This window comes from Mizuhopecten yessoensis, unplaced genomic scaffold, assembly GCF_002113885.1.
Source record: "Mizuhopecten yessoensis strain PY_sf001 unplaced genomic scaffold, ASM211388v2 scaffold3321, whole genome shotgun sequence".
NCBI lineage: Eukaryota > Metazoa > Mollusca > Bivalvia > Pectinida > Pectinidae > Mizuhopecten > Mizuhopecten yessoensis.
In genome coordinates, this window is record NW_018404986.1 from 118,172 (window position 1) to 131,914 (window position 13,743).

At 37.7% G+C, this 13,743-nt stretch overlaps 1 protein-coding gene and 1 long non-coding RNA gene across 2 annotated transcripts; both read left to right on the plus strand.

Moving 5' to 3' along the window:
* The first annotated feature begins 3,376 nt into the window (after window positions 1-3,376).
* LOC110447341 lies at window positions 3,377-5,195 on the plus strand. The gene has a single exon (XM_021492964.1). It carries the CDS (start codon window positions 3,697-3,699, stop codon window positions 4,972-4,974), a length of 1,278 nt encoding a protein of 425 aa, XP_021348639.1. The 5' UTR covers window positions 3,377-3,696; the 3' UTR covers window positions 4,975-5,195.
* Window positions 5,196-8,611: 3,416 nt separating this feature from the next.
* LOC110447342 lies at window positions 8,612-9,999 on the plus strand. Its single transcript, XR_002462581.1, has 2 exons — window positions 8,612-8,927; window positions 9,273-9,999. It is a non-coding gene; the product is annotated as an uncharacterized LOC110447342 (long non-coding RNA).
* The last annotated feature ends 3,744 nt before the right edge of the window (window positions 10,000-13,743 follow it).

The following is a 13,743-nucleotide window of genomic DNA, read 5'->3' on the forward strand; positions in this document are numbered from 1 at the left end:
TCTGCTATGTGGCGCTTTAAGTATAACTCTGTTAAAAGTTCTTTTATGATATTCGATCGCTCACGTCGATCGAAATCAGAGCAACGTAGTAAAATATCTTGTTCTCTTGGAGAAGTGGCTATTCCACGTACTACACAGAAAACTTATGCTGGGATATTCTTTACATGTAACCTAAAATCAGACAGTGGTATTACCGAGTCCTGTGTGAAAGGAAGGAAAAGTTTAAACTCTCTTATTGGTATAGGCATTCACGCTAATGGACTTAATGCTGTAACTAGTTTTAATATAGTAAAATCTGTTGTTTATCCATGTATGCTATATGGAAGCGAACTTTGGAACGTTTATACCAATAAATCTGTTGAAGAATTAGAACTCGCTCATAGATATGTCTGTAGGCGTTGTATTGGACTACCGAACACGTCATCAACTGCTGTAACTTCACAATGTTTAGGAGTTTTTAACATCTGGAGTGAGGTAGAAATTAAAAAACTGCTATTTTGGAATAAGTTGTGTTTAGGAAATGTAAAGTTTGTATGGAAGTCCTTGTTTATTATTAGATTATGTCAGTTCATGTTTGGCGAACTGTCCGCTGTACAAATAGGATTTATTCCAGATGTGTTCAACATCATGAAAAAGTTTAATATAGAATCATTTTTAATTGACTTTTTAACCAACATATTTGTACCTCCAAAATTATGCTGGAAACGCTTTATTAAAAGATTTATTACAGATTTCTATCATATACAGTGGAGAGATGCACTATCTACAAAAGCGGAATTGCGTCGTTATTCTGCCATACACAGTTATCAGGGAATCAACCCCGTATTAGAACTGAGTACCAAGCAAAAATCGCATAAATGCATGTGGCAGTTAATAGAGCTAATGAAATATTCATTTATATTTGAACGCGATATTGTATTATGTAAACTTTGTGGTAAATCTACTGCTGATATTGTTTTTCATTTTCTGCTTGAGTGTCCGAAATTGTTTGAAACGCGTGACTTAATGATGGATGGTGTAGTGAATGCTTTAGAAGTTCCCTCCTATGTTTCATTTACAAATATAGAGGATGAAAACCAATGCAGTTTCTTATTAGGAGATCGTGTGAATATTCTACTAGAAGACTACGAGTGGGAAAATATGATGATCAATATGTCAATTAATCTAGAAAGAATGGTGTGTGAGATTGACACGTTATTGTAACTATCTTCCTTTTTCTATTGATGAACGCTATCTTTATGTAATTTGAAATGTAAATGTATATGTATGTATTGATTGACTTTAATCTCCTGTAAAAGAGGAAATAAAGAATGTCTGTCTGTCTGTCTGTCTGTCTAAGTTGAAATAACTTGTTTCATAATTGTTGTAAAATGTATTATACATTGCATATATATATGGTTTAAATTGAAATTTGACCATACTTGTTATGATTATATACTTTTCTCGTTGGCTTTCTAACCATATATTTGATCTAGGAAGGTGGCGGTAATATCTGGGTTATACTGTATTGTATCCTCGTGTTATCGGTTCCCGCGCACTGAAGAAGCAGTCGCGATTTCGTACTCATATCGGTAGAAAACTGTTGAAATTACGGATGACTGTCATAGACATGTACACAATCTTGATACTAGTAAATTAAAACAGTATTTAAAATCAAATCAGAACAAACATTTTTTAACAAATTTCTCCCGTCGGAAGTAGCCGTTAATATGTTTCCGTGTGTCTATTTTGATTAAGTGTTTAAAGAAAGATAACTCGAATGCACTAAAAATAAATTGTCAACGGTAGCCTGCCTGCACGGACAAAAGCTTCGTTTGGAATAACAAATATATCTTTGATCGTCAAATTAATTATCATTTTTTTTTTTTTTAAATTTCACATTTTTTGTTGATTTTTCAATACGTCAACTTGAACGCATTCATGTAATTTTATAAATCTATTTATTTTATTTACTTAGTTATAATCAAGGGACAGTATATACGTCCCTGGTTATAATAGAATGGGTTTTTTTTTGTGCATTCTTACATATAAAAATTTCGAAAATTGGAAGTTCATTGCATTACAAGGTACCGATATAAGAATGTCTCCTTCGCTCTTCGGAAATGGGAAAAAAATGTCGAGGAGATGTGGTCCATCTAATTTGCATACGACATTTTTGTACGTTTGTCAGACTACAAAATAGACCGGTTCCTGATTGAATGAAATATATCAAGCAAAATTGCATAAATTATCAACCCAACCGCCTATAACAAAACCAGACAAAAAAGGCCAGTTAACATTTATTATAGAAATCAACATTATTCACAAGAAAATGGGTGCAGTGCCAAATGCCAAAAAGACGATATTAATTGGTTCCAGAAGATCTACAGGTACCTCACTCCTACTTGTACACCACTCTACTTCACATACTGATACATTTTAAACTGAGACAACATTTATAATACAAATATTACACTCAAAAGCCTAATTTATCCCAGTGAAAAAGGGGGTAAATCCTAATAAATAAACCCGCGTCCACTAGCTATACCTTTCACACTTATATATACAAAATGCTTCCGAAAAGGATTCAATGACATGGAGGGCGGGAGGGCGGTAAATTGTGACAAGACTCGAATGTGTCGAAAGAAAGAATGGACAGTTTGGCGCCAACACCTAAATACCAGCTGGGAGCGGAGCCGAAGTGACCACTAGCTCATAGGGACTGACCAATCGGACGGGGGGACTGAACTGTAATCACAGTGAACTAGCCAGGGGTCAGAAATCTGACCAGGGACGTAAGGAGGTAATTAAATGATTTGAGAGACGACAAATCGCCACAATGCGTGTTTTTCAATCAGTGATTAATTCTAGTTTTCCGGACGAACTTCCGGTAACTTTTGTCACTTCAGAGTCGTCAGTTTACAGACGATGGCTTAACGTCTAAAATATCCGTGTGTAGTGTCCAGCAGGTCACGTAGCTACGAGGTATAGCTTGATAAAATGGCTGAGCGGAAATATAACGTATAACGCGCGGAAACCTATAACTAGACGATATATGGTATAAAGAGCATTGCTATTTATCTAAAAAGTGTCCCGATTTGGATACAGTGATGTTATACGTTTCTGTTCAAATGAATAATATCCTGATTTAAATGTACAGATACTGCCTGCAATTTCTTCTCCCTATAGTTCTTTTGCCCAAGTGCCGCGCGGTTTCGTTTAACCACGGACTTAGATAACATCTACCTAATTCCGTGGTTTAACTTATAATTAACCCGCGAAAACAGATGAAAAACTCGCATTCCTACTTCCGCTTTCGTTTTCTATTGAATGGAATATTGTGTGGATCGAATCGTACGAATTGCGATAAAACGACACAAATAAACCATTGATGCACTCATCTGACTGTACTTGTTAAATGTATGTTCACCTAGTAGAAATATTGCCTTACAATTATACAGATGCTTAGATATCATTGACAGCGGCGTTTCGTCTTATTCCGTAATTCAGAAATATATAATAACAATAGCCTCAAACAAACTCGACCTGCTGACTAGAGGTTTTGGATGAGGTCCACTCCTTGTGGTCCGAGAGAACTAAGTGGAGAGTATGAACATATTAACTCCATGAACACTTGTTTTTCACACGATTCAAACCTGTATAATTATTACCGCAAAGACAATCTGTTCCAAGTACACTAGCCAGCAACTGGACGAGATGAGTGGGCTGTATACCGTAATGGCTTATGTTTTGAAGGGAGTCGAGTACTCGTCCCGAGCCATTAATTCGGTAATACGAGTAAACTATGAAGTAGTAACAGTCGTGCTTTATTACTGTATCCAGCTCTTGACTCTTGTGTACCACTGTTCGTCAATTTTCCTCACCGTTCTGTTCAACATCGTTTCATCAGGAGTTGATTTCCTCAGTGAATGTTGCAACTTCATGTATGGGTTTATCATGCTTATTTGGAAGTTTTCTAGATTCCTTGCTAGCATGTTGGATATCTTGTTCCGAGGAATCGAGTTTTTGACTAATTTCATAATGACTGGGGGAAAGTGGACTGCCAGTGCCTTACACGTGTCCGTCTCGGATCTAAAGCTCAATGCCTACAATTTGTATACATATGTCTCGGATGTTATAGCACAGTGGTCCAAGACTTCAGCAGGAGCATTCACCCTTGTTTGGGATATCACCTTTAGTGTTTTTGCTAATGTATTTCATTCATTAAACTATGTCCTTTCTTTATCTTGGAGGATATTTGACAGTATTATGATTGGATTTGCAGAAAGTGTGCGGTTCCTAACTGATCAGATGTACTTCTTTTTGGTATATTATTTACCAAATATACCAAAAGAAACCTATCTTGTACTGATAACATTATTACTACTGTATCTTTTTGTCTTAAGTGTTTTAAACCATTTGTCCAACCGAGATATGACGTTTCCCATTCTCAACCGTCTGGGACAGCCACACCGATGGGAGGAAATGGTGGAGGATGCTCAGTTTGAATTCTCAGATGATGATGTGAATGTAAGTGAGGTAGAAAGTGAAATAGACAATGACAGTTTATCTGATGAAGATGAAGAGGAGGAAATTGAATTTGAAGTAACAGATGATTCTGATGATTCTGGGAGTGATCAAAATTCCAACCTGTCCGATGACAGCGATGGAACAAGTACAACTTTAAGTAATGATATTGATATTCAGCTTCCTGCAACAACAAATGGAAGGTATAACCTCAGGAGATCTACAACACCATCCAACATTAGTTATGATAGTTTGAAAGATTTTGAACGCGAGATGGAGAAAGAACGAGAAAGACAGAAGTGTGTAGTTTGTCAGGATCAGAACAAATCGGTACTGATACTTCCGTGTAGACACATGTGTCTGTGTGTAGACTGTGGTAACCAGATTGCCAGGGCAAGGAATGTAGCACGCCGAACTTGTCCCCTGTGTCGTCAGAGGATAAGAACTATTATGAATGTGTATGTGTGATGGGAACTATTTCAAATGGTGCTGTCATGGTTCGGCCGCTGTTCTGTTAAATTTGTGGTTGTTTTTTTCAATTTCAAACTTTAGTTACATTTATGTATGTTTGATTTACCTATCAAGGTGTTCATATATAAACAATGACTAAAATATTTAGTTGAAGTCAAAGACATAATTGCTTATTTACATTTCTGTATTCAGTATACTTAAATAAAATTTACAGTGAGTTCCCTTTTCCTTTATGCAAAACAAGTTGAACTTTTGAAATATTATTATTTTGATTATGATAAGTTTAAGTTCAGGGGTATATCAATAGCACAATTTACCAAGGTGAATTTAAGTTTTATATCAGAGCTAGTGAAAATTCAAAATATTTACCATGAAAATATAAATTGTGCAGGCTGTTAAATCTTTTACTGGAAGCATCCCACAAAATGTACCTTGAATTGGAGATTATTACTGTTTATTGATACCTTTCTGAAACTTTGTAAGGAAAACAATTTCTTGGGCTAAATGTTTCTTTGTGATATGATGGAATTGGGACAACAGCTGACATTGAAAATTTCAAAACAATTTTAAGAATAACTAAAAATGGCAGAATAGTGTTAACTAGCTTATAGCCAAAATAACAAATAACCTTAACAAGCATAATTTGGAACAACCTGCACTTTCATATCTGTTGTATAGATTTAGGATTTTTGTTACATATATATGCTTTTATCACATAATCGGCCTGTTATCCAGTGAATTCGCCCGTGTAATATTTTTATATATGTCACTAGTGTAATATACCCTGGAGCGTTTTTCATTGGCTGTGCCAGTCAGAAATCGATTGTGACGTCATTATATGGACAATGACGTAACATCATAAATTGTGAATGGCGCAACAAAATGGCTATCTCAGTTTGATTGAGCCCTCTACATTTTGGCTTTAAAACCTACCAAAATGCAAGTTTTCTGGGTTATGTGATAAAAAGTATCTTAAATTTGTTTTCATTTCATATGAACTTTTATGAAACTTGTCTCGAAATTTTAATATTTGCTCGCCAAGGCTCGCAAAAATATAAATTCCTACGACTCGTTTCATAAAATCTCATATGAAATGAAAACTCATTTAAGATCCCATACATGTACTTAGACACTCCAGTCACACAGGGCTATAATTCCAGTCTGCCTAGCATCGATCCTAAGGAGGCTCGTTAGTCTAGTGGTGGGATGTCGGGCATGACCGAAGGGTTGCAGGTTCGAGTCAATCTTTGATCAAGATAATTTACTCCGCTTGTTCCAGTCTACTCAGCTGTAAATGAGTACATGTATGGGCAGTGCTAGAATTGTAGAATACTAGCTGTGAGCACCGAGATGGCAGCACTGGCTGTATGCTCCACAGGGAATTGAGAAAGATATTGGCTGGTTGCAAAGGCACTATAACCATGGATAATAATTTGTGAACTGCTTTGCGGCGACCTACGAACTAAGTTGTGATAAAGCGGTATATAAGAACCTCAAATTATGATTATCATTATTACCAACAAATTTTGTCAATAAGATGCTTAACCTACTTCAGATGTGCTTAGACACATGATCCCAAAGAGCATAATTCTCAGTTAAGTCAGGAGTTTTCATGGGGGAAGGCTTACTAAAAAAACAGTCAGAAGCAAAAATAATTAAGAATGACACTTTAGTTCTATTTAATAAGGAAGTCAACATGGACAAATTATTGATATACAATGCAGTCATGACGTATATGATATGATTGTAGGGATTGTTATTAGTCATTTTAGATGCTGAAATATTAATGCCGTTGCTTTTGTAAATATGAACACAATGAACTGGGCTGATTAGAAGTTTTTTGTGACCTGCTTTTGAGTGGATTGTATACATATACATCTAGATCAATCTACATGGCAATGAAAATTTGATACAGTATAATACAATGTATATTTATATATCTATACATTTATGCTTTTATAAAGTTCAGATGGCTTCAGTGGTTCATTGGCCATAAAACAATACATACAGAAACAAAATTTGAAAGTCTCGTCTACAGGACAGATTTAGCAAGGACATTTAATTGCTTCCTGTTGACATATTCATAAGTAGGGCAGTATATTGTTATTTTACAGGATTGCAAAGCATTAGGGAAAATATCAATTTATTCTGCTACATGAGTGATAAATATATGAACTGATCGGGAAAACCATCAAGTTTTTAGCTACTAGCCATAAAAGACTGAGCAGATTTTGACCAAATTTGGTCAGAAGCATCCTTAAGGAAAGTGGAACAAATTTTGAATAAATGGTGGGTCTGGCCCCCCCTGGGGGCTGAGGGGCGGTGCCCAATAGGGGAAATATAGCAAATTCTTTAAAATCCTTCTTTTTCTGTAGGAATGAAAAGATTTGTTTCATATTTGGTCTGAAGCATCCCGGGTGAAGGGGAATCAATTTTGTATAAACTGTGGGTCTGGCCCCCGAGGTGCCTGAGGAGCGGGGCCCAATAGGGAACACATAGTCAATTCTTTAAAATCCTTCTTCTTCTGTAGGAATGAAAGGATTTGTTCCATACTTAGTCTGAAGCATCCTTGGGCAAAGAGGAACCAATTCTGTATAAACCGGGGGTCTGGCCCCCTAGGAGCCTGAGCGGCGGGGCCCAATAGGAGTAACATAGCAAATTCTTTAAAATCCTTCTTCTTTTGTAGGAATGAAAAGATTTGTTCCATATTTGGTCTGAAGCATCCTTCGGTAAAGGGGAGCCAATTTTGTATAAACCGTGGGTCTGACCCCTGAGGGGTGGGGCCAAATATTGGAAATATAGCAAATTCTTTAAAATCATCCTTCTTCTGTAGGAATGAAAGGATTTGTTCCATATATGGTCTGAAGCATCCTTGGGTGAAGGGGAACCAATTTTGTATAAACCGTGGGTCTGGCCCCCCAGGGATCTGAGGGGCGGGGCCAAAAGGGGGCAATTTGGCTATATTGATATAAGCGACTCTGGAACTAAGAGATGGATATCAACCTTATTTGACTGGAAGCATCCCTCGGTAGTGGAGATTCAAAATTGTACAAATGGTTGGGCTGACCCATCCTTGCAGACTTAACCCCTGGGTCATAACTTCAAAATGGTTGAGATCTCCACCCAAAGACTATGAATACAAATGCTGGACAAAAAGAGACGAATGCAGTCATGATAATGTAATTGATGCTGGGGTCTGGCCACAACCCTAGGGATCTAGTTTCTGAGTCACAGCTTGGAATCCCAACCCCATAACCATACATTAAATTGCTGGACATGAAAAATCTAATACAGACATACTACAAGAATTGGTATTGAGGTCTGGCATATTCCCTTGGATCTCATTTGGAGAATATTTTGCCATGATTGCTTAGATATCCAGGTGAGCAATACAGGCCCTCTGGGCCTCTTGTTTCTCTATCTATTACATTATCAAAGTGCAAATACAAAAATATTAACACATACAAGTGTGGTAGTTGCAGGTTGAATAATAACAGACGCCAATTTCTTGTAAAGTCGCACTCTGCAACAAGGCAGCACATCATTTTAAATTGCGTAGACTCAACCCAATTCTGTTGTTTTAGTATCTGGTTAGTTTTGCTGACTGTCACAAGTAGTGTCGGTTTATCTACGAGATGGTAACTGTTAGTATGAAAGAGTTTCTATGTATTTTTTTGCTATGGTATATTTTTCCATAGGCGGGGTTTTTATGTGGTTAAATACAGTACGGTACACTAGTACCAGTGATAGACATATCACAGTAGGGGAAATACGGTAAATTATGTGGGGTTTTCACCTGGGAGAGTGGGAGCCAATCAGAATTTACCTTGGCCGTCACTGCGCTCCGAGTCACACACAGAGCAGCAAGGCATGGCGCAGCACCTGACGCTGTCTGCGTCCGTAAAACCTCAAGCTATGGCGTAGGAACAGGTTTATAGAACTTCCCAGGGGTGAGTGTTATGCATAAAACCACTATTGTTTGTAACATGACCAGCTAAGTAGCTGTCATGGTCATTTTGTCTATTTTTGAACGAAAGAATGTTCTTTGCGAAATCCGCTCGCTCAACCATGTGCTATTTGGATGGGACGTGAGTGGGTTGATTACGAGTCGGATAATTAATGAAAGCTAACTGGTTTCAGTGACATTTATGAACTGTTCTAGGCTGTTAGGCATATGTTAAATGGTTGTAATATATTGTCAATATGTAAAAGTTGTTTTAGGGGTAATTTTACGAACCGGAAGTTCGAATATGTTTGATACCGGAAGTGACCCTTAGGTTGTTGACCTTTTGTAGTTCGAGTGATGGGGACCATGCAGTTGGGGTCCTGTGGCCAGTGTGGGGACGGGATAACACGAGAGTGACGGCACCCAGGCCATTTCAACTTCCACCTACATCCTTCGTCACGGCTGCTCGTCACGGACTCTTCTCAGACGGCTCAGACGCTTCGTGAAGACGTCACAGACAGTCACGCCACGACAGGGATGAGGAAGGGCCTGGACACTTCAACGACTCCTGAGGAACCCCTATGACTTCAGAGACAGGGTGAATCTACATCACAGCCCTCTGCTACGTCTATATGAACATTCGTGTACTTAAGTATTGTGTTAACATTTAAATAGGACATTGATGTGGCCTACACCTACATGTAGTTGTGACACTACAGAACTGTGCTTATACCCCCAGTGGGGTAACTAGTGGAACTAACTATTAAGCTTAGTTGTGTGAATACTTCATGACCAAAGCCTTATATTTCAGGAACTTTACATAATTAGAACATTGTTTACTTTCTAGTCTTGGATACAAAACTTATTACTATGTAGGGTGTGACAGGGATACTCGAGTCTAGTCATGAGAGTGTATGTTGATGCTGTGTGGTAATCAGTATGCAATAGAGCGTTTGATCCTAGTGCGATTACCACCAGGTAATAGTTCCTTTTACAGAGAGAAACTCAATCGTTATCACTTGTGTAGATTCTGTACACATATATATAGTGAATTGTTAATACATTTGTTGAATTTATATCATTGTTGTTGATTCTACCTCCATCATCCGGTATTCACTCCTCAACTTCGTGACACTGACCAAAAGATAATCAATTGCATGTGTATTTATCTTATATTTGAAGGAAGATGAAACCTCTGTATATCTTCATTTTATTGCAGAAATAAGTTTTATCACACTTATAATTTTTAGGTCACCTGAGCTTTAGTTCAAGTGACCTATTGCTATCCGTCGTCCGTTAACATTTTACATTTCCAACTTAAGCTGAAATTTCATGGGAAGGTTATAGACATCTCCCTGACCAAGTGTTATTTTTCCGGTCGATCAGAAATCCAATATGGCCGCCACGGCCGCCATTTTGAAAAACTATTTCAAACTTAAAGTCAAGGTTTGCTGGGTTGATTGAACTGAAACTTTGTAGGAATGTTCGACTCATGGTCCTGACAAAGTGTTGTTATATTTTGGGTCGAACAGAAATCCAATATGGCCGACACAGCCGCCATTTTGAAAAACTATTTCAAACTTAAAGTCAATTGCAAGTTCTACTGGGCCGATTGAACTGAAACTTTGTAGGAATGATCAACTCATGGTCCTGACAAAGTGTTGTTATTTTTTGGGTCGATCAGAAATCCAATATGGCCGCCATGGCTGCCATTTTGAAAAAATCTATTTCAAACTTAAAAACAAGTTCTAATAGGCCGATTTAACTGAAACTCGGTCTAGGAATGAACAGCTCATGGTCCTGACAATCTTAAGTTAACATTATACTTAACTTTTTTGTACTCAAATTAGTACATATTTCAACAACAAAAATAAATACTGTAGGACTCGGGTGAGCGTTTAGGCCCATGGGCCTCTTGTTGATAGTTCACTGTAAAAATATAATTACATGTACTCCAGATTTGTTATGGTTTTGTGTAGCCTTCCTTGATACATTGTAACTGAAATGTACCTTATTATCAACTGATAATGCATCATCAATGCCAGTGATATCACATCAACAACATATCACAGACACTGACTATGCAAGATACAAGAAACTTTAACGTCGCATATATCAAACAGAGAAACATTAAGCGCTATTTTTGCGACAAACATGATAAAAAGCAAACAGAAAACAACAAACAAGCTATACACTATCACAGAAAGCTAGCACATAATCAGCGAGTAAAACATACAATACGATAGCAGCATATAAATAGTACTATACTAATAATGATGTTAAGAGATAATAGTGAAACACCTGCATATCACACAGGTGTTGCTATATATTGGAGTGTTAACACAAGTGTAATGTAGCAAAAGAGTAAAAATTGACATAATATACACTAATATAGTATAAATTAGAATAGGAAGACAAGGTCTAGTAAGTAAAAGATATTGAGCTATAATGATTATCAGAAGAGAGGGCTAAAAACTATACTGCCAGTTATTGGTATATAAAAGCGTCCTGAGGTAATAAAAAGACGATTTCAAGGTTAAAAGATTACATAAATAATCCGGAGCGCTACATTGGTAATAATTTTAAAAACTTCACAAGCCATGGTTTTCATTCTTTTTTTTGCTTTTTCTTAAAAGTCCTAAATCTGGCGTTGTGTAGTCATCCTCAATAAAATGAATGACTCTAACAGAGGCTGTGGCCCCTTTAGGGACAGAGATGTGGGGCTAATGGGATAAATGAGGTAAATATTTAAAATACTTCTCCTTCTGTTCCATCAGCATCCACAGGCAAACTGGACCAAATTTTGTATAAGTAGAGAGTGGCCCCTCTGGGGGCAGAAAGGTGGGGCCCAAAAGGGGGAATATATTAACGTTTTTAGCTCACCTAGTCCAAAGGCCCATCAGGTGAGCTTATGCCATACCAAAGCGTCCGTCGTCCGTCAATCAACTTTTCCTTTAAAACGCTACTAGTCCTGAACGGCCAAGTAGATTTTGACTTAATTTGGTCTGGAGTATCCTTAGGCCAAGGGGAATTTTGATTAAACGGTAGTTGAGGCCCTCCTGGGGGTGCGGGGAAATAGAGGTAAAACCTTCAAAATCCTTCTACCGTATGGAGAAAGGGATTTTATCCTAATTTAGTCTGAAGCATCCTTAGGCCAAGGGGACTCAATTTTGTATAAATAGTGTGTGTGCCCCCCCCTGGGGGCTGAGGGACATAACCAATATTTGGATATAGTTGCAGTATCATATTGATTGCGAATGTTTTCCCATCGAGGCGTATTTTCCAAGTGAGCGATACAGGCCCTCTGGCCCTCTTGTGTATTCTGCCTTCAGCCTAGAATTTAAACTAGGAGCTTGTATACACTGTTTATCTCTCCTCTTCATGTTTCAAGTAATTTTGATGTATTTGGCCAGTAGAAGTTAATAATAATTTACACCATGGTACAGTTGTCTGTCCATCATGCTTTCACAAAATTGATGTTGGCAAGTAGAATGCTGAGATAGAGGGTGATTAATTATGTTCAGATGAATGACTTTGACCCACTTTCAAGGTCATATGGGCTAAATAGTTGAAACCGCTTCTACTGATTTCTCAATAACCAGGAACCCTATATAAGCTATGATGATATTAACCCAGTAGCATACATGTAAGAAGGCCTATCAAGTTTATTTAAATTAACGACATTGATTGAATTTCAAAATTGACCCTTAAATAATAGACAGTCTTAGGATGATATTTCGTAAGTAGCATACTGGGATAAAAAGGCTATCAAATTGTTAAAATAAATAATCATGACTCTCATGGTCACAGGGGTAAACTTTTGATCTAGAGTTTACAGACATTTGATATATACATCCTGGCATGGGAGACTCGGAGTGGTATGCTATAGATTTGGGATGTACATGTACAGGTCCTTTGCTTTTTACCTGACCGTCCCAAAGGGCAAATGATCTTATGCCATGGTGTAGAATCCATTATCTGCCTGTGAACTTTTCACTTAAATGCCCACTTGTCCAAAATGACAGAACGGACTTNTTCACTTTTCACTTAAATGCCCACTTGTCCAAAATGACAGAACGGACTTTTGACCAAATTTGTTGTATAGCATTGCTAAATTAAGGGAAATCAAATTCGTGTAAATGAAGGGTGTGGCCCTGTGGAGAAACATTTAAAAACAAAAAGAAGCCCTTTGAGTAAGAATGAAAGGATTTTAATCTGAACTGGTCTGGACCCTCCGTTGGCCAAGAGTACTCAAAGTTGTATAAAAGAAGGGTGTTGCCTCTTTGGGGGAAGTGCACGTGGAGCGGGGCTTAATAGGGGAATTGGTAAATCTTCAACATAATACTCTTTGAGTATCAGTAAAGGGTTTGTAATCTAAATAAGTCTGGAGCGTCCTTGGGCCAAGGCATATCAATGGCGTATAAATGAACAGTTCGGCCCCTTTAGGGGAAGAGTAATGGGGCTCAATAGGGGAAACATAGGCGAATCTTCAACATCCTAATCTTTGAGTATATCGGTAAAGGAATTTGAATCTAAATTGGCCGGAAGCATCCTTGAGCCAAAGGGACTCAATTTAACGGAGGTTGTGGTCCATCCTGGGGCAGAGAGGTTGCCCAGGGCCCAATAAAAAGATGTACCTCTTGAATTTGAAAAAAATGATTTTTTACCAAAATTTGTCTGGAACGTCCTTAAAAATATTTGAAGAGGACCAGTCCTGTGTAAATGGAGGGCGCATTAATAAAAATGTAGGCCAAATTTAAAATCCTTCTTTTTGAATATAGGAACACAGATATTCTTTGGCCAAAGGGATTCAACATTTA